Here is a 22593-nt window from a genome sequence, read left to right as displayed (position 1 = left end):
GTAGTTGTGGCGCACGGGCTTAGTTGCTCCGTGGCATGTGGGATCTTCCCGGACCAGGGCTCGAACCCGTGTCCCCTGCATTGGCAGGCGGATCCTTAATCACTGCACCACCAGGAAGTCCCCAAATGAACCTCGTTAAAATCCTCAGGATTTTAGATGAGAAAATTGAGGGATGGTTCTGTCTCCTGACTCCCCAAAAGCCCTACAGAGGATACGTGACTTCCTTCTGCATCCTAAAAAGGAACAGCTACTCCTCCAAAACTGAGGCCCCTATGTTTTCCATACCTAGGAAATAGCATTTATTTTATTTTTAAAAAATTTTCAGGGTTGTGGGCATATTCCAAACTTTCTTTTCTCTTTTTAATGAGAATCCCTGCCATAGAATGTTACTGTTACTGATGGGAGGTATCTTACTCCTCAAGGGTTTGGGTAGAAAAAGATGCAAATCACTGCTATAGAGACTCAGGTACAATAAAACATTGGTTCCTATGGTCTATTTATCACATGTAGAAGTCCAATTCTCATTTGTAAAAAATTCCAGAAATTCAGAATATTTGAAAAATATTTTTTTAAAAAAGTATCATTTTATTTGTACACTTAAGTTGTACATAGAAACTGAAAATACAGTTCTGTAAAACTGAAAGAACTGCCAGGGAAAAGGGAGGGTGTTACCTTTTATTGACTGATCATTAAGGAAGTTAGAGAAATAAAACAAAAACACAATAAAATGTTTAAAAAATTAAAGAACATTTTCCAGGTACAAATTTTATAAATACAAAACAAATTCACAAATTACTTTGAATGCTAAATAAATATCTAGTTAATAAACTCAGACTCAATACCTCCAGCCAGCACTGGTACAGCACTTCAAGGAATAAAGCTGGATTCATTCATGTATAGTGTTGAAAGAATCTGCTTATTAAACAATTCTTAGATGTATACACTTTTTTCTAAACTGTGCTATTATGGAAGATTTATCTGTGTAGATAAATCTCCCTTAATACCACACATCTAAAAAGAAGTCAATGACAAAATAAATCATGGGTGAAAAAATATTTTTTGAGATACTGGGACACATGAATGATCTCAAAATGCACAAAAAACTCTGTAAACCAGTACTGTAGCCAATACATCTATCCAATTTATTAGATACTGAACAAAACTGTAGCAAAGGAAATCTTTCCTACATTCTCCTGAGTGCTTAATATTAAAGTTGAGAATATAGTGCAGGCCACACTTCAATGTGGTCAATCAGTTGTTATTGCTTTATACATATATGTCTGCTTTAGAGCATGATTTAATGTTCCATTTTCATGAACAATTTGTTTTCTTCAAATATATCCTTTAGAAAGACAGAATCAGATTCGTGACTTTTTTGCAACTGGTGGTGTGCTAACTTGATCCACATTCCCAGGTGTGACGGCGAGTCCAAGTTTTTGAGCCTGAATATGAAAAAATGCTTGCAGCCTAGTTCCAGCTTTTGCTTCACTTGTGTTACGAGGGTTGTACTCAAAGCAGTTCGAAAACATTAACTCAATATCATCGATAAACTCAGCTAGAATGAAAAAACCAAATGAGATAAGAATGAAAGTAAATTATAAATACAATCTTTGTATATCTGGAAATGTCATTAAGAAAACAGAAGTCCACATTTTTCTTTAGAAATTGAAGACTCTGAAACAAGCTGGCAGAACTGAAGCTTAAAATTGTTTATAAATACTTTATAAAATGGTTTTATTGAAATTATACAATTATTTAGAGGTATTTTATATAACTAAAAAGAACATCTATTAAGATGAGATTCTATAAAATATCTTTAACTCATTCAATCCCCATCCATCTTTCATTTCCATATATGCATACATGGCATTTTAGGGATTTCTTGGGATGCCATCTACACAATTACGTTAATATACATCATTTAAATAAAAAGAAAAACAGCCTTTACCTCCTTAAAGGAAAATAATTATCAGAGAAAAACATAAATTACTCACATGCTAGTTTATATTCACATTTGTTCACTTTTTCACGAATTATATTTAAGGCAATGGGCTTTTTGATGATGTCATAATAGTCTGGGACCTGTAAAATAATTCAAATATTATCTCTCCTATAGAAAATTTATTGAAGATAAGTAGTCAAATACATGCAAGTTTTGCCCTTAAAAGCAACTGAATATTAACTTCTGAATACTATTATTCCATTAAAATTACATAATACATTTCAGTCATTGTAATGCTGTAAAAGCTTATTTGATACTATAAAAAATGTTAACAATGTATTGTGAAAAAACAGAGTATGGGTTTGCTTGTGTGTTCTCTTCCTTTCTCTGACTCTCTCTATATAGATACATAAATGTATTTATAAAGAAATTTCTGTAATGACCATGACTGCATTTGTAATAAAGAATAAAATACATGTAACAAAACTTAATTCAGCACAAAACTACTCAGGAAAAATAAGTTACAGTTCAACTGAGAGTTAATTTTGTTGTTGTTGTTAAATATTTATTTAGTTTTGGCAGCGTCGAGTCTTAGTTGTGGCATGTGGGCTTCCCTCTAGTTGCCCCACGTGGGCTTAGTTGCCCCGTGGCATGTGGGATCTTAGTTCCCCGTCCAGGGATGGAACCTGTGTCCCCTGTGTTGGAAGGTGGATTCTTAACCACTGGACCGCCAGGGAAGTCCCAGAGAGTTAATTTTTATAAGACACTATTCAATGTTAATTAATCTTTCATATTCTGGTTCTAGAATTCTCAAAGTAGAATTTTGATGATGTCACTTTTTCATTCAGAAACCTTCACCTGATACTGACAAGTGAGGCCCTTTACAATCTAGTTGTGTCTGAGCCCCTCTAACACACCCTCTGCTCCATTCAAACCATCCATCATTCCCATATTCTCATTTCTAGGTCTTAACTTGTTGTTCCCTCTTCCTAAAATGCCCTCATTCCATTTCTCACTGTTGAAATTCCATCTTTCTTCAGTGACCAAATCAAATAGTTCTTCCATAAAAAAACTTTCTAATTCCTGCTATTCCTTCCCCCTGAAATGCTCAAATCAATTCCTTCTCTTCTCTGCTTCTGAAAGACCATTAAACTTCTAGTATAACTAACACTGTCCTACCTCTGCTATGGCACATCATACTCCGTCATACCTATATAAAAATAACAGCTCAAATCCCTTAGCTAGGTTAGGCTATCTCTGTTACTCAAGAGTACCCATCTTTTACATCAGTGTTTCTCAAAATGCTGTCCTTGGACCAGCACCATCAGCATCATTTGGGAACTTGTCAGTAATGCAAATGGCTGGGCATCATCCCAGACCTCGTGAAACAGACTGGGGTGGGGCCCAGTCAGCTGTGTTTTAACAAGCCCTCCATTGATTGTGGTGTACGCTAAAGTTTAAGAAACACTGTTTTACATAATAGAAATGCCAATAATGGTACTCAGTTGAATCACCTCTATTCATATTCATTACACAGAATAAAAAGTGAGGTTATTTCAACACACGGTCATCATTTATAAGAATCAGTCACAGGGGCTTCCCTGGTGGTGCAGTGGTTAAGAATCCACCTGCCAATGCAGGGGACATGGGTTCAAGCCCTGGTCTGGGAAGATCCCACATGCCGTGGAGCAACTAAGCCCGTGAACCACAACTACTGAGTCTGCGCTCTAGGGCCCGTGAGCCACAACCACTGAGCCCACGTGCTACAACTACTGAAGCCAGCGTGCCTAGAGCCCATGCTCCGCAATGAGAGAAGTCACCACAATGAGAAGCCCGTGCACCGCAACAAAGAGTGGCCCCCTCTCGACGTAACTAGAGAGAGCCCACGTGCAGCAATGAAGACCCAACACAGCCAAAGATAAATAAATTAATTAATTAAAAAAAAAGAATCAGTCACAGGACTAGAAGGGACTGAGGAGACTATGCTAGCTCCATTTTTTTCAATATAGGAACAAACGTTCCAAGATTTGTTTTGTTTTTTAAGTAGACAGTGACTAAACAAGTATTTTGACTACCTTAAAGTTGCCATGCAGACTAAATCAGATAATACACACGAATACATTTTATAAAGTCTAGTAGTATTACCTGGATTTTAGAAACGAGTTTCAAAAAAGGCCAGCTGTCATCATGCCGTACCAATTCCACAACAAGTTGTTCAAAAGCGGACAATTCATGAACTCCTCCCTGTCGACCTGAACTCCTTCGGTTAGGTGTCACAGGAGATGATTCTGAATAAATAATTATGTTAACTTTAGGTGATGACAAAAAATATTTGATCACCATAAGCTAATCAGGACATATAAATACAAACTAAATTCAAACAGAAAATCTACACTCTACACACTGAGATGTTAAACTGACTTACATTCTGAGAGATAGGTAAATCTGGACCAAGTATTCGTTATTTCCTTTCGATCTTAAAAATTTCCAATTGAAATAAACACTCATTGGGAACAGATTGTAAAAAGAGTGTAATACAAAAGGAAATTCTAGAACACAACGTTTGTGGGTTTTTACTCCATTTTATTAAAAATATGTTTTTAACTACAGTAAAATGAAATCCTCTGGTATTTCCTGAAATACAACCTTAGGAAAATAACCTCTTTAGATTTAGAAACTTGGCCTCTTTATAAATTACCTTGCATAATAGAAAATATTTCTCAATGATGAAATAAAAATTATTCTTATAAATCTAATTTTATATGGAGAATTTTCTTAAAGCAAAATGCTTTCTCATAAAATGTAAGGTATATAATGAGATCTAAGGTGAATGAATTAGTAGAAAATAGTAGTATAGTCCATATATAGATCTAAGTGTTTAAATTCTCTGCTTAAATGTTAATCCGCACATTTCCCCCTTTATTTGTCCTTAGAACCAGGTTAGTAAGTTCACAAATCAATTAAAAACAACATCTTCTTCAGCAGTTTTTTTTTTTTTTTCTTTCTTAAAACAAAAATGTTTCAGGTGTACTATTTTCCAAATAGCTTGGGGTTCAGGATTGGGGAAGAGCAAAACACATAAGGGGATAGGAAAAGCTAAATTAGATCTCGGTGCAAAGTTACCTGATACTACCCCCACCCCACTGCCAAACCTGACGACCTGGCGACTGCATCATGTTCCATTCTTCCACCAGTGAATTCCTTAATCCTGTCATGGGTTTGAATAATGCAATACAAGCTATCTAAAATTCTTCAAAGAACAGTAGTAGCATTTTTTATGTTTAACTTCATTTTTGAAATATCAAAATTTTACTACTACTGACATTAAAGAAAAAAGAGGATAGGATTAGAGATAAATGGGTAAAGAGATTATTACATGGATAAATATTACCAACAACTTATGTAATATAAATATATGTAATATATAAACAATTTATATAATATATATATAAATATTAAAACAACAATTATCAGACTCAAAAAGACAGCTGGTGATCACTCCCTAACAATATTACTGTTCCCAACTCTCCCTGCCCCGAAATTCAGTATGTCAGGTGGGAACCTTATCAAATTACCTAATGTAGCTTGTCTGGGTGATGATGAGTACATGTGTTTTGAAGGAAGCAAAGGTGGAAGAGAATGAAACGTATTATAATGTGGTATACTGAGGCTGTTCAAGTATTGGCCAAATCTCTCCACTAAACACAGAACACTGTTTGCAAATTTCTTACAACTACCCTACTACACCAGTAGAAACACTAGTACTGTAGTTTACCTTTATTCCAAATACCTGCCCCTTCCTTGAACATTATGCTTCAGGTCAGGTTGCTCCCTAATAACTCTGTATAGTGGACAGCCTTTCAAAAATGATACAAAGTATCTCAACATTCAATCTTTCCAAATTAGTCAATTTTCTTAGGTAAGAATAGCTTAAATTAGACTTCTTCATACCTGTAGATTGTCTTTTCCTGCCTCTTCTCTTGGATTCACTATCTTGGAGAGAAAGTTTTGAAGCAACATTTAGAGACCTTGACCGCTCACTTGACTTTGTGGCAATGACTCTGAAGTTAGGGAAGCTGGGACTATTTTCTGGTGTATTATTAGCACTTTTCCTGCCTCTGCGTTTTCTGCGAGGACTAAGTAGTTCCATGAATACACCTGCTTGCAGTGGGCCATGACTCTGGCGAGTAGAACGACTGGCAATTCTTAAAGATTTAGTTTCTGTAGGAGGAGCAGATTTTATCTTTCTTAGGCTTCTACCAGTAGCTTTAGAAGAAACAGTTGTTTTCGGTGTATTCTGCTGACTCCTTGAAGTATATCTTCCAGGATCTTGTCGTTGGCCACGACTTGAGAAAGAAGAACTAAGTCTCCCTCTTGTTTTAATTGGTAATCTAACTTGTGGTCTTCCTCGTTTTGGTGGGCTATAAATAGTGTTAGAAAACAATTATTGTACAGAGCAATGACGAACATATGATTACTTCTATCCCCCTTGTTCTACTATCCAGCCAATGAGTTCTACATACATAACTTTTGTGTTACTGAGACTTATCCTGTACTCAGTTCTTTAAACTTAGAATCAACAAACTCTTCATGGAAATCTAAAATGTGCTTTCATATATTTCTTTGTAATGCAAAGACAAAGAATGTTTAATGTTTAATAATTTCTTGGTAACTCCAGGACATCATCATGAAAATCAAATCCTAGGTTGTGATAAACTGTAATAAAATCCTCAGGAGAGCCGAATAAATGGAGTTAATCATGTTGAAAAACTTAAAATGCAAATCTTTTGTCTCCTTATGCTACAGAAGACTGTCACTTTTCATTACTATTGATACTGAGGTAACCTACAGTTTTGGCCAATGGATCCCACAAAAGTAGGCCTTAAACCTACTGTTCCTCAACACTAAGCCAGGAATCTCTTTGCCATCTTTTGATTCTTACTGTAAGATACAAAACTAGATTCAACTCTTTAATTGCTTTTAAGTTGTAGACAAGAATGATACAACCCCATTAAGCCTCCTTATATCCATCTCCCCCCATACCTGAACTTCCAGTTTACTTAAAATATTTCCAAAAATTCTCCAAGTTCTTTATCATCTTTATGCTTAACACAATACTGCCATTACAAGCTACAGGGAAAATGGCTCCTGCTAGTTGGAGCTATTGAACAACTTGTTTAAAGTAGAGGGGGTGGCTCTCTCTACTCATCCTCCTCAGTCTCTGGCCTTTTTGTACTGTGTCGGTTCTAGGTTGCCCCTGCTTCACATTCTTTTCTTGATTCCACAAGAATGGAGTTCGAATGTTAAAAACAAGGGGAGGTCTTAGGGACAAATAAAGGGAGACTGCCCCAGTGTTGCCATGGCAGGAATAACCAAAGCCATTCATTAGGCCTGGGTGACACAGCTTGCTAAGCTGCAGAATACTTGGCTATACAGTAGTATAGAAGTTGTTTCTAGGTGCTGATGTGGTAGGAGTATAAAAATACAATGTGCTTCCTGGCATTTCTCTCTCTCTCTCTGTAGACTGCCAAGATCACCAATATTTGGGTATAACTCCTTGAGAAAAGCAAAAGAGGCATCGGGAGCTGCATTCATCTCTATCTCATGAATATCCTCTGGACTGCTTATTTGCTGCTTTCAGCAAAAAATTAAGTAATATCAACCTCGATGTGGCTCTGAATTGACATCCTAACCAAACTTACACTTGATTTTATGATCTGGCTAAGTCCACAAAGCGACTATACTCCCTTGGGAATAATTTCATATGTTTATAATACATAAAAAGCAAGGGGAGGGCTTCCCTGGTGGCGCAGTGGTTGAGAGTCCGCCTGCCGATGCAGGGGACACGGGTTCGTGCCCTGGTCCGGGAAGATCCCACATGCTGCGGAGTGGCTGGGCCCGTAAGCCATGGCTGCTGAGCCTGCGCGTCCGGAGCCTGTGCTCCGCAACGGGAGAGGCCACAACAGTGAGAGGCCCGCGTAACGCAAAAAAAAAAAAAAAAAAAGCAAGGGAACTTTATGACACTATATTGCACACTAGTTTTTTGTTTTTAAATTATGGGCCCCAACCATTCCATTTGCATTTGAAAAGTCAAGAGACTGTCTAGTTAAAGACTCGAACTCTCATTTTATTGCATGGTAGGACTTACCTGATGTCCTCCTCTTCTTGAGAATCTTCTTCATCTTGTTCTACCTCATACTCTTCCTCCTCACTTGGACCCTCTTCATCATCATCATCAACTTCATCATCCTCACCTTCCATACTACCTTCCATCTCGTCATCACTTTCCAAGGATGGTCTCTGTCTAGAGGAGAGTCTTCTAGAACGTTGCTTTGGCCGACACTCTGGACAAAACCAATCTCCTTCAGGCACAGTCTGATAAATCAAATGAATGATCATTAATCATCTGTCACTCAAAATCTCAGTGTCTCAATTCTAATCTGAGAAGCAGCAGAAGAAAAAAATACCTTGAGCTTTGGTCGAACACAGTAGGTATGATGACCCCGATCACAGCCATCACAAAGTACCATGTTTTCAGCATCACCCTTCTTTCGGCATATCTTGCAACGGGCGTTTAGTATAGACTTAGACCATATTACACTACGATCCAAGGTGGAGAGATGAAGAAAGACTTGGGATAGACTGGCAGAAGAAAGGAGAGACTCTCTCCAACGGTCCAGGACTGTTTTATAAGAACGCCCACTGTCACTGGCATCTTAAATGAAAAGGGAAAGTGATTAAACTTCCTAGGCAAACCCTAGATATCTCCTAGAACTATTTTCTTGGTAGTGTAAATAGGTTGGAATTCACAGTTCTTCTCTCCTAATACTTCACAAAAAGACCATGTTGACATTAAAAACAAAAACCTCGTGTTAAAGAAAATTTGCCGAGCCACATCTTATTTATGACATAAGGAATTACTTAAATCCGTAAAACAAATGCTGGGGGATTTCAATAGTTAAAAGAGAAAAATAACTTAGGCAATGTGTTCTCAATCTGGTAATCTAGTTCTTTGTATCAAATCTTGACGTAATTTAGAAAGCTCGCTATATATGATTACAAGTCAGCTACTATTCATTTGAATCAAGAATGTTACTGCCTCATTTCAGATAAAAGATGGACTGCTCTCTAAGTATAAATCACATTTAAGGTTTATTTTGGGGATAATGAAAATGTTCTGAAATTAGATAGTGGTGGATGGCTGTACAACTGTGAATATACTAAAAACCACTGAACTGTATAATTTAAAAGGGTGAATTTTATATATGCGAAATATATCTCAATATAACTTATTAAAAATATCAATTATGTATAAATGCCAACTATATTGTCTTCTATACCTAAGAAAATATTATTATTATTATTATTTTTGCGGTACGCGGGCCTCTCACTGTTGTGGCCTCTCCCGTTGCGGAGCACAGGCTCCGGACACGCAGGCTCAGCGGCCATGGCTCACGGGCCCAGCCGCTCCGCGGCATGTGGTATCTTCCTGGACTGGGGCACAAACCCGTGTCCCCTGCATTGGCAGGCGGACTCTCAACCACTGCGCCACCAGGGAAGCCCAAGAAAATATTATTTTTAAAATAAGGTGAATTTAAAAAAATGTTAATACCCCCTTAAAAAGAACTTTCAGCACCAATTTTTATACAGAAACATTTGAACCTATTAAGTCATTTAGGAGATGTTCAAGATGGCGGAAGAGTAAGACGTGGAGGTCACCTTCCTCCCCACAGATACATCAGAAATACACCTACACGTGGAACAACTCCTACAGAACACCTACTGAACGCTGGCAGAAGACCTCAGACCTCCCAAAAAGCAAGAAACTCCCCACATACCTGGGTAGGGCAAAAGAAAAAAAGAATAAACAGAGACAAAAGGATAGGGACGGGACCTGCACCAGTGGGAGGGAGCTGTGAAGGAGGTAAGGTTTCCACACATTAGGAAGCCCCTTTGCGGGCAGAGACTGCAGGGGACGGAGTGGGGAAGCTTCGTAGCCGCGGAGGAGAGCGCAGCCACAGGGGTGCAGAGGGCAAAGTGGAGAGATTCCCGCACAGAGGATCGGTGCCGACCAGCACTCACCAGCCCGAGAGGCTTGTCTGCTTATCTGCCGGGGCGGGCGGGGGCTGGGAGCTGAGGCTCGGGCTTCAGTCGGATGCAGGGAGAGGACTGGGGTTGGCTGCGTGAACACAGCCTGAAGGGGGCTAGTGAGCCACAGCTAGCTGTCTGGAGCTGCCAGAGAGGCAAGAGACCATTGTTTTGGGGTGCCGAGGAGAGGGGAATCAGAGCACTGCCTAAACAAGCTCCAGAGACAGGCGCAAGCCGCGGCTAAAAGTGCGGACCCCAGAGACGGGCATGAGACACTAAGGCAGCTGCTGCAGCCACCAAGAAGCCTGTGTGCGAGCACAGGTCACTATCCACACCTCCCCTCCCGGGAGCCCATGCACCCCACCACTGCCAGGGTCCCGTGATCCAGGGACAACCTCCCCGGGAGAACACACGGTGCGCCTCAGGCTGTTGCAACGTCACGCTGGCCTCTGCCGCCACAGGCTCGCCCCGCATTCTGTACCCCTCCCTCCCACTGGCCTGAGTGAGCCAGAGCCCCCGAATCAGCTGCTACTTTAACCCCTTCCTGTCTGAGTGAAAAACAGACGTCCTCAGGCGACCTACATGCAGAGGCGGGGCCAAATCCAAAGCTGAATCCCGGGAGCTGTGCAAAGAAGAGAAAGGGAAATCTCTCCCAGCAGCCTCAGGAGCAGCGGATTAAATCTCCACAGTCAGCTTTGATGTACCCTGCATCTGTGGAATACCTGAATAGACAATGAATCATCCCAAATTGAGGAGGTGGATTTTGGGAGCAACGATATATATATATTTTTCCTTCTTCTCTTTTTGTGAGTGTGTATGTGTATGCTTCTATGCTTCGTTGTGTGATTTTGTCTGTACAGCTTTGCTTTTACCATTTGTCCTAGGGTTCTGTCTGTCCGTAGTTTTTTTTTCTTAGTATAGTTTTTAGCACTGTTATCTTGGTGGATTTGTTTTTTGGTTTGGTTGCTCTCTTCTTTCTTTTCTTTTCTTAATTACTTTTAATTTTTCTTCATTTTTAATAATTATTTTTTATTTTAATAACTTTATTTTATCTTACTTTTTTCTTCCTTTCTTTCTTTTCCCCCCCTTTTCTTCTGAGCCTTGTGGCTGACAGGCTCTCGGTGCTCCGGCCAGGAGTCAGGCCTGTGTCTCTGAGGTGGGAGAGCCGAGTACAGGACATTGGTCCACCAGAGACTTCCCAGCTCCACGTAATATCAAACGGTGAAAATATCCCAGAGATCTCCACCTCAACGCTAAGACCCAGCTTCACTCAACAACCAGCAAGCTACAGTGCTGGACACCCTATGCCAAACAACTAGCAAGACAGGAACACAACCCCACCCATTAGCACAGAGGCTGCCTAAAATCATAATAAGGTCACAGACACCCCAAACATACCACTGGACGTGGTCCTGCCCACCAGAAAGACAAGATCCAGCCTCATTCACCAGAACACAGGCACTAGTCCTCTCCACCAGGAAGCCTACACAACCCGCTGAACCAACCTTAGCCACTGGGGGCAGACACCAAAAACGACGGGAATTATGAACCTGCAGCCTGCGAAAAGGAGACCCCAAACACAGTAAGTTAAGCAAAATGAGAAGACAGAGAAACACACAGCAGATGAAGAAGCAAGGTAAAAACTCAACAGACCTAACAAATGAAGAGGAAATAGGCAGTCTACCTGAAAAAAAAAAATCAGAGTAATGACAGTAAAGATGATCCAAAATCTTGGAAATAGAATGGAGAAAATAGAATGTTTAACAAGGACCTAGAAAAATTAAAGAGCAAACAAACAATGATGAACAATGCAATAAATGAAATTAAAAATTCTGTGGAAGGAATCAATAGCAGAATAACTGAGGCAAAAGAATGGACAAGTGACCTGGAAGATAAAATAGTGAAAATAACTATTGCAGAGCAGAATAAAGAAAAAAGAACGAAAAGAATTGAGGACAGTCTCAGGGACAACATTAAACACACCAACATTCGAATTATAGGGGTTCCAGAAGAAGAAGAGAAAAAAAAAGGGACTGAGAAAATATTTGAAGAGATTATAACTTGAAAACTTCCCTAATATGGGAAAGGAAATAGCCAATCAAGTCCAGGAAGCACAGAGAGTCCCATACAGGATAAGTCCAAGGAGAAACAAGACACATACTAATCAAACTATCAAAAATTAAATACAAAGAAAAAATATTAAAAGCAGCAAGGGAAAAACAACAAATAACACACAAGGGAAACCCCATAAGGTTAACAGCTGATCTTTCAGCAGAGACTCTGCAAGCCAGAAGGGAGTGGCAGGGCATATTTAAAGTGATGAAAGGGAACAGCCTACAACCAAGATTACTCTATCCAGTAAGGATCTCATTCAGATTCGACGGAGAAATTAAAACCTTTACAGACAAGCAAAAGCTAAGAGAATTCAGCACCACCAAACCAGCTTTACAACAAATGCTAAAGGAACTTCTCTAGGCAGGAAACACAAGAGAAGGAAAAGACCTACAATAACGAACCCAAAACAATTAATAAAATGTTAATAGGCACATACATATTGATAATTACCTTAAATGTAAATGGATTAAATGCTCCCACCAAGAGACACAGATTGGCTGAATGGATACAAAAACAAGACCCACATATATGCTGTCTACAAGAGACCCACTTCAGACCTAGGGACACATACAGACCACAAGTGAGGGGATGGAAACAGATATTCCATGCAAATGGAAATCAAAAGAAAGCTGGAGTAGCTATTCTCATATCAGACAAAATAGACTTTAAAATAAAGACTATTACAAGAGACAAAGAAGGACACTACATAATGATCAAGGGATCAATCCAAGAAGGAGAAATAACAATTGTAAATATTTATGAACCCAACATAGAGCACCTCAGTACAAAAGGCAAATGCTAACAGCCATAAAAAGGGTCTATCAACAGTAACACAATCAGAGTAGGGGACTTTAACACCCCACTTTCACCAATGGACAGATCATCCAAAATGAAAATAAATAAGGAAACACAAGCTTTAAAAGACACATTAAACAAGATGGACTAAATTGATATATATAGGACATTCCATCCAAAAACAACAGAATACACTTTCTTCTCAAGTGCTCATGGAACATTCTCCAGGGTAAATCATATCTTGGGTCACAAATTAAGCCTTGGTAAATTTAAGAAAATTGAAATCGTATCAAGTATCTTTTCTGACCACAATGCTATGAGAGTAGATATCAATTACAGGAAAAAAATCTGTAAAAAATACAAACACATAGAGGCTAAAAAATACACTACTTAATAACCAAGAGATCACTGAAGAAATCAAAAAGGAAATCAAAAACTACCTAGAAACAAATGACAATGAAAACACGACAACCCAAAGCCTATGGGATGCAGCAAAAGCAGTTCTAAGAGGGAAGTTTATAGTAATACAATCCTACCTGAAAAGACAAGAAACATCTCAAATAAACAACCTAACCTTACACCTAAAGCAATTAGAGAAAGAAGAGCAAAAAACCCCCAAAGTTAGCAGAAGGAAAGAAATCATAAATATCAGAAATAAATGAAAAAGAAATGAAGGAAACGAGAGCAAAGATCAATAAAACTAAAAGCTGGGTCTTTGAGAAGATAAACAAAATTGATAAAACACTAGCCAGACTGATCAAGAAAAAAAGGGAGAAGACTCAAACCAATAGAATTAGAAATGAAAAAGGAGAAGTAACAACTGACACTGCAGAAATACAAAGGATCATGAGGGATTACTACAAGCAACTATATGCCAATAAAATGGACAACCTGGAAGAAATGGACAAATTCTTAGAAAAACACAACCTTCTGAGACTGAACCAGGAAGAAATAAAAATATAAACAGACCAGTGCTTCCCTGCTGGCGCAGCGGTTGAGAGTCCACCTGCTGATGCAGGGGACACGGGTTCATGCCCTGGTCTGGGAGGATCCCACATGCCGTGGAGTGGCTGGGCCCGTGAGCCATGGCCGCTGAGCCTGCATGTCCGGAGCCTGTGCTCCACAGCGGGAGAGACCACAGTAGTGAGAGGCCCGCGTACCGCAAAAACAAAAACAAAAACAAAAACAAACAAAAATATATATATAAACAGACCAATCACAAGCACTGAAATTGAGACTGTGATTAAAAATCTTCCAACAAACAAAAGCCCAGGGCCAGATGGCTTCACAGGTGAATTCTATCAAACCTTCAGAGAAGAGCTAACACCTATCCTTCTCAAACTCTTCCAAAATATAGCAGAGGGACGAACACTCCCAAAGTCATTCTACAAGACCACCATCACCCTGATACCAAAATCAGACAAAGATTTCACCAAGAAAGAAAACTACAGGCCAATATCACTGATGAACATAGATGCAAAAATCCTCAACAAAATATTAGCAAACAGAATCCAACAGCACGTTAAAAGGATCATACACCATGATCAAGTGGGGTTTATCCCAGGAATGCAAGGATTCTTCAATATATGCAAAACAATCAAATGTGATACACCATATTAACAAATTGAAGGAGAAAAGCCATAAGATCATCTCAATAGATGCAGAAAAAGCTTTTGACAAAATTCACTACCCATTTATGATAAAAACCCTCGAGAAAGTAGGCATAGAGGGAAGACACCTCAACATAATAAAGGCCATATATGACAAACCCACAGCCAACATTGTTCTCAATGGTGAAAAACCGAAACCATTTCCACTAAGATCAAGAACAAGAGAAGGTCGCCCACTCTCACCACTCTTATTCAACACAGTTTTGGAAGTTTTAGCCACAGCAATCAGAGAAGAAAAAGAAATAAAAGGAATCCAAATCGGAAAAGAAGAAGTAAAACGGTCACTGTTTCCAGATGGCATGATACTATACATAGAGAATCCTAAAGATGCTACCAGAAAACTACTAGAGCTAATCAATGCAGTTGGTAAAGTAGCAGGATACAAAATTAATACACAGAAATCTCTTGCACTCCTATACACTAATGATGAAAAATCTGAAAGAGAAATTAAGAAACACTCCCATTTACCATTGCAACAAAAAGAATAAAATATCTAAGAATAAACCTACCTAAGGAGGAGAAAGACTTGTACTCAGGAAACTATAAAACACTGATGAAAGAAATTAAAGATGATACAAACAGATGGAGAGATATACGATGCTCTTGGATTGGAAGAATCAACACTGTGAAAATGACTATACTACCCAAAGCAATTTACAGATTCAATGCAGTCCCTATCAAACTACCAGTAGCATTTGTCACAGAACTAGAACAAAAAATTTCACAATTTGTATGGAAACACAGAAGACCCCGAATAGCCAAAGCAATCTTGAGAATGAAAAACGGAGCTGGAGGAATCAGGCTCTTGGACTTCAGACTATACTACAAAGCTACAGTAATCAAGACAGTATGGTACTGGCAGAAAAACAGAAAGATAGATCAATGGAACAGGATAGAAAGCCCAGAGAAAAACCCATGCACATATGGTCACCTTATATATATATATATATATTTTTTGCGGTACGCGGGTCTCTCACTGTTGTGGCCTCTCCCGTTGCGGAGCACAGGCTCCGGACAGGTAGGCTCAGCAGCCATGGCTCACGGGCCCCACCGCTTCGCGGCATGTGGGATCTTCCCAGACCGGGGCACGAACCCGCGTCCCCTGCATCGGCAGGCGGACTCTCAACCACTGCGCCACCAGGGAAGCCCTGGTCACCTTATCTTTGATAAAGGAGGCAGGAATGTACAGTGGAGAAAGGACAGCCTCTTCAATAAGTGGTGCTGGGAAAACTGGACAGGTACATGTAAAACAATGAAATTAGTACATTCCCTAACACCATACACAAACGTAAACTGAAAGTGGATGAAATACCTAAATGTAAGGCAAGACACTATCAAACTCTTAGAGGAAAACATAGGCAGAACACTCTATGACATAAATCACAGCAAGATCCTTTTTGACCCCCTTCCTAGGAAAATGGAATTAAAAACAAAAATAAACAAATGGGACCTAATGAAACCTAAAAGCTTTTGCACAGCAAAGGAAACCATAAACAAGATGAAAAGACAACCCTCAGAATGGGAGAAAATATTTGCAAATAAACCAACTGACAAAGGATTAATCTCCAAAATATACAAGCAGCTCATGCAGCTCAATATCAAAAAAACAAACAATCCAATCCAAAAATGGGCAGGAGACCTAAATAGACATTTCTCCAAAGAAGTTGTACAGATTGCCAACAAACACATGAAAGAATGCTCAACATTACTAATCATTAGAGAAATGCAAATGAAAACTACAATGAGGTATCACCTCACACCACTCAGAATGGCCATCATCAAAAAATCTACAAACAATAAATGCTGGGGAGGGTGTGGAGAAAAGGGAACCCTCTTGCACTGTTGGTGGGAATGTAAATTGATACAGCCACTATGGAGAACAGTATGGAGGTTCCTTAAAAAAGTAAAAATAGAATTACCATATGACCCAGCAATCCTACTACCGGGCATGTACCCTGAGAAAACCGTAATTCAAAAAGAGTCATGTACCACAATGCTCATTGCAGCTGTATTTACAATAGCCAGGACATGGAAGGAACCTAAGTGTCCATTGACAGATGAATGGATAAGAACGATGTGGCACATACAGGCAATGGAATAATTACTCAGCCATAAAAAGAAACGAAATGGAGTTATTTGTAGTGAGGTGGATGGACCTAGAGCCTGTCATACAGAGTGAAGTAAGTCAAAAAGAGAAAAACAAACACCGTATGCTAACACATATATATGGAATCTAAAAAAAGAAAAAAAAAAGGTTATGCATAACCTAGGGGCAAGACAGGAATAAAGACGCAGACATAGAGAATGGACTTGAGGACATGGGGAGGGGGAAGGGTAAGCTGGGACAAAGTGAGAGAGTGGCACGGACTTATATATACTACCAAATGTAAAATTGATAGCTAGCGGGAAGCAGCCGCATAGCACAGGGAGATCAGCTCGGTGCTTTGTGACCACCTAGAGGGGTGGGATAGGGAGGGTGGAAGCGAGACACAAGAGGGAGTAGATATGGGAATATATGTATATGTATAGCTGATTCACTTTGCTATAAAGCAGAAACTAACACACCATTGTAAAGCAATTATACTCCAATAATGATGTTAACAAAAATAAAATAAAAACCACCACCAAAAAAAGAAAAGTCATTTAATTGCCATTAATCTCGCCTGTCTATCATTGTACATTTGCTTGTGATATCCACCTTCGATTGATCTTCAATACTGCAACTACCTTACTTTTCCTAAGACATTACACTTAATTATAAAGGGCCTACCACATCATGTCAAAATTCTGCAAGATATATGACTCCACACAAAGTTTGGTCCTATCACACCATATTTTCTACTATTATCCTCAAATAAAACCTCATGTACCATGTCATAATAATTAAGAGAATGTAGGCTATGGAGCCAGTCTGTCTTGAGGTTGAGTACTAGCTCCCCTATATGAGCCTGGGCAAGTTGCTTAACCCCTCTGTGCCTCAAGATATTGCTAATTAAAAGTATTTTACTAGGGACTTCCCAGGTGACACAGTGGTTCAGAATCTGCCTGCCAATGCAGGGGACACTGGTTTGATCCCTGGTCTGGGAAGATCCCACATGCCGCAGAGCAACTAAGCCCTGTGCCACAACTACTGAGCCTGTGCTCTAGAACCTGCGAGCCACAACTACTGAAGCCTGCGCACCTAGAGCCCGTGCTCCACAACAAGAGAAGCCACTGCAATAAGAAGCCTGCGCACTGCAACGAAGAGTAGCCCCCGCTCGCTGCAACTAGAGAAAGCCCGCGTGCGGCAATGAAGACCCAATGCAGCCATATATAAATAAAATTTTAAAAGTATTTTACTAATATAAAATAATGGTAGATTCATATAATCAAATATCACACTGGGAGATTTTATACTGTTAACTGCCACTGTACATTAATCCATGTCACCATGCCATGTAAGCTTCTCTAGGAGATAAAACATCTCCTACTCCATAATTCTCCCTCTGCTAGTAAAGGAAAAAAAAAATGCTGTGAATAAATACTATATGTAGAATAAGTAAATATACATTCCATAGCTGTTAATTCTTTTAACTAATAACTAAGTATACTAAGGTTCAACGATGTCAATTTTTTATATACCAGCTTAAAAGAGTTTGATTAGCTGAGGTATGAAATGTAGAAAGAAAAAATGTTAGGAAGATGATATTACCCCCAACGCCATTCTCTTCCAAAAAACCAAATCCAACGTTTTTCCTTCAAAAGCTAAATATGTAAACCAGTATTCAACAGTAAAGAAAGTAAAATCATAGTTCTTTAAAAATACAGAATTCTTTAAAAAGTTAAAAATTTACCATCTGTCACACTAGACTGATCTTCCTCTCTCTTTTTCTTGTCTTTTTTTTTTCTATCTCCCTTTTGATCTTTATTAATTTCTGTGCTACCTAATTTCAAATTGATAAAGTTAGTTTGACAATTTTTTTCCCTATAGCTTAAGGGTTTAACCATATGGATGACTTTATAAATGATTAAATTATCAACTTAAACAATTCTCACACGTTACCTAAAATCATTAACTGAAATAGGATTACGTTCCCCAAGCTTTAAAAAAGCCTAGTTTTATCAATGCAATTGATCACTAGCATAAGAGGGACATATTAGAAAAGGTGGAACATAAGTAGAAATTTTATTTCTTACTTGCTTCCTTAAGAAACTGAAATAATTTCTGAAGCTAAACTGGGATAATTCCTACTATAGTTAATTTGCTATGTTGAAAAATTATCAAGAGAATGGAGGATTTTAATAAATATTCTATCTCAAACATTCATGAAGTGGAACCCCCTTTTCTCTTCCGGATTAAGGATATTCTTGATTACCTTGCTCCAAATATTTAGACTGTCTTAAAACTCTAGAGGTACCTCCATTTCCTGCGGTCTCATTCAAAACAGACTGTTCAAAGGCTTAAACATAAAGAGTTACAGACACCAGTTCTTCTACTAACTTTGAAGCAGCAATGGTAGATGGTAACATCCATATTGCAAATGATCAACATCTGACTCTGACCAACATTTACGAAGTAAGTAAGGTACGTTGAACTTGTCTTATTTCATTTATTTTTTTAAGATCCCAAATTAAAATTGTTTCTATGTCTCAGCTTGAAATGAATGTTCTAATGCTGCTGTATACAAGCAAGCATAAGGAACACTATAGTTCTCTGCTCTTACAAAACCTATGAGATGTAAGTTGCAACATCTCTCAGTGTTAACTTTTTCCCTTTGTGTAAATATTTAATAAAATGTACTGAAGAAAAGACAAACACACTAAATAATTAATTTGATCCCCCCAAACGTATAAATAACTTTAATTGACGGCAATTTCAGAAGTGGAAAAATCAGCAGAATTGCATTTTATCCCTCACCCCTTTAGGAATCACAGAATTAATGACTAGTAGTAACACCTTACATTTATAAGAGCTCTATGACTTACAAATAACTTCTAATTGAAGTAATTTAAATTCACATGTGTTTGTAAGAAACAATACAGAGATCCCTTGTACATGTAATTTGATTTGAACACAGAAAATATTAAGAAATACTGAAGACAAAATAGCAGTGATACAACAAATACAAACTTGAATATCTTTATGATCATATGTATTTTATTTCTTACAAGTGCTACTTTCGATGTGAAAAGTGAGTTATTAAGCTCATGGTGGAATTATCAATTTATAAAAAATATAAAAATATGGATAGGTTTATTAGAACAATGAGATACTAGCCACAAATCCTTCAATTTAAAAATAACATTTTACAAATATATTGACGTTCCAAAATTGCTCTGTTAGCACCATCTATTTATGAAAGCTTTGTTCTTACTACTCAACAAAGTAACATTCAAATCATTTTTAAAGGATTTTCATCTCCTCAAGTTGCTCTGTCAATACGAGACCAAAAAGATATGGTTTAAAAAAATTGTTTCTTCTAGTACCCCACTATTGAGATATAAACTATCTCAATATGATGAATTATAAATTAATTCCATTTTTCAGAAAGACCACAGGGAAGCAGAGGCAGTTATGACATGCAAATTGATTTGGAACTTGACACATATATTTTTCCTAAAGACATAATGAGTATGTTCCTAGATTAGTCCCTAAAAGCATATTAATTTCACAATTGCTGAAACACATTCCTGATAGAATTATTTCTGTCATCCTAACCATAAATTACAGAGCATTTCCTCATCTGTGTACCCTTTAACACCTGGTATTTCTGATTTGGTACTTCGTACACAGTGCTCAGGTGAATGACCACATTATTAAACCATACCCCTAATGGGAGACATTTAAGTAGCTTAAATAACAACATTTAAGTAGTTTAAATAACAACAACAACAAATTTATGTATAGTCTTTGATTATTCAGGGTCTGGCTAGTCACAGGATTTGGTAATCTTTCTTCAGAAGAAAAGTTCATAAAAGAAGAGATTGACAGAAATAGTTAAATAGATATTCATTAAAATGAATGAATACCTAGAAAAAAATTTTTAAAAGTATTTAAGTATTATTAAAAAAATAAATCTCACCTGAAAGAACTCATATTTTAAAATGAAAATGCAATCTTAAAATGTTCAAATTAGTCAATCAATTTTATTATGTCAGACAATAAAGTTCTATCAATTAAAGGGCAATTCAAAAGCATTTAAAATATAACTAATCTTTTGAATTAAAAACAGATACTTACCAAGTGGAGCTTTGAGAAAACGCCGCTCAATGCCCTGCTCTATTTGAAAGAGTGCCATTGCAAGATAATGAACCACGTTGCTCACTGACTGCGGTGTACTTGCATTAGTTGAGACAGTACTCGGAGATTCTGTTTTTATGCCCAAAAGTCTACAATTAAAACATTGAACAGTGAGGACGGGGATTATCTTATTCCCCATAGCACCACACATAAAGTTTTGTTAAGAGCAAGTCTTCAATCGAATCCACAAAATAAAGAATAGGCAATTAAGGAATACTTAAAAAACATTCCCAGTTTAAATGTGTCATATCTACAGTCACATATAACAAGGATCTCACACGCAGGGGTGCAGGTACAGTGACTCACAGTATTCTCTCTCCTCCCAGTAACTCAGAATATGATTGAGAAGGCTGGGCTAAGAATTCTTTCTCTGAAGCAAACTTGAATAAGTAGAGAGTACTGTACAAAGCAAGCCAGTTCCATCTTTCAGAGAATTTTTAAATTTCGGGTAAGGCATTTACTAATACAAATTATCTTTCAGCTTTCTTTCCTAAACCATAGGTCTTTCTGCTGATTTTCAAAAGTACATATATATATTTCAAACTATGATTACCTTCAAGGTCTTATATGTTGAAGAAATCTTGGAAACAGAGTAAAATTATATTTATATTTGTCATAAAAATTTCCCATCAAAGTATATATCTAATATTTTAACCCATGGTTGTATTTTCTTTTTCCATTTATCATTAATTTTCAGATTATTTCATACTTTTCTATGTTGTGCTATAAAGATCATATTCACACAAAAAAATTGAAGAGTTTTATAGTACTTAAAAACACTATTAGGTGAAACTTGAATCCACTTATTCATCCAAATGCTTACTTATATCTGTGTAAGAAATAGTTTCCCTCAATCTCTAGGAGTTCTCATAAGCTAATAGGAAAGGGAGATAAAAACATGAATCAAGAGCTAAACTAACTATCAAGTCATTTAAGGATGTTACAAGGGCAGATATCGAGAGGAGGGAAGGTGGATGAGACAAAGCTTAGGGGAAAGGTTTCAGAGAGGACCTTAAGGGATAAGTATCTCAGGCAGCTTATCTCTGTTTCTCGTGCTTCAACTTTTACTTATAGCTGCCTCCTAACTAACCAGTTCCTTCGCCTCCAATCTTACTCCCTTTGCAATAAATCTCCATGCTGCTGCTAAAAGGATCATTAGAGTGGACTTGAGAATACGGGGAGGGGGAAGGGTAAGCTGGGACGAAGTGAGAGAGTGGCAGGGACTTACACATACACTACCAAACGTAAAATAGATAGCTAGTGGGAAGCAGCCGCATAGCACAGGGAGATCAGCTCGGTGCTTTGTGACCACCTAGCGGGGTGGGATAGGGAGGGTGGGAGGGAGACGCAAGAGGGAGGAGATACGAGGATGTATGTATACGTATAGCTGATTCACTTTGCTATAAAGCAGAAACTAACACACCATTGTAAAGCAATTATACTCCAATAAAGATGTTAAAAAAAAAAAAAAGTACAAGCTCATTCACTCAAAGCCTTTGGTATAATGTCTTCCCTCCCAGTCTCATATCCTTTCCACCTTTAGGTCTCAGGTTCACAGTCACTTCCTCTTGCACTTCCTTTGCTGTTTTCCATATTCTACCAAGATAAGAAGCCCTCCTATGTGTTACATTTGCATTGGGTATTTACTATCAGAACTCTGACCCTGTTCTATAATTGTTAGCTTAACGTCTCTCCACCATTTC

At 38.1% G+C, this 22593-nt stretch overlaps 1 protein-coding gene across 1 annotated transcript in view; it reads right to left on the bottom strand.

Annotated features, from left to right (window-relative positions):
- Nucleotides 1-544: 544 nt before the first annotated feature.
- BAZ1A (bromodomain adjacent to zinc finger domain 1A) overlaps nucleotides 545-22593 on the bottom strand; it is a 93455-nt gene continuing 71406 nt past the window's right edge. The window contains exons 20-26 of the mRNA XM_060004689.2: nucleotides 20831-20979; nucleotides 8410-8657; nucleotides 8091-8317; nucleotides 5894-6363; nucleotides 4088-4230; nucleotides 1995-2082; nucleotides 545-1555 (exon numbers count right to left, since the gene is read on the bottom strand). Of these exons, the coding sequence (XP_059860672.1) occupies nucleotides 1359-1555; nucleotides 1995-2082; nucleotides 4088-4230; nucleotides 5894-6363; nucleotides 8091-8317; nucleotides 8410-8657; nucleotides 20831-20979 (1522 nt within the window). The 3' untranslated portion in view covers nucleotides 545-1358. The remainder of the gene's footprint in view (nucleotides 1556-1994; nucleotides 2083-4087; nucleotides 4231-5893; nucleotides 6364-8090; nucleotides 8318-8409; nucleotides 8658-20830; nucleotides 20980-22593) is intronic.

Source organism: Delphinus delphis, chromosome 2, assembly GCF_949987515.2.
Source record: "Delphinus delphis chromosome 2, mDelDel1.2, whole genome shotgun sequence".
Classification (NCBI taxonomy): domain Eukaryota; kingdom Metazoa; phylum Chordata; class Mammalia; order Artiodactyla; family Delphinidae; genus Delphinus; species Delphinus delphis.
Note: the sequence above shows the minus strand (reverse complement) of the source record. Positions and strands in the feature narration are given on the sequence as shown.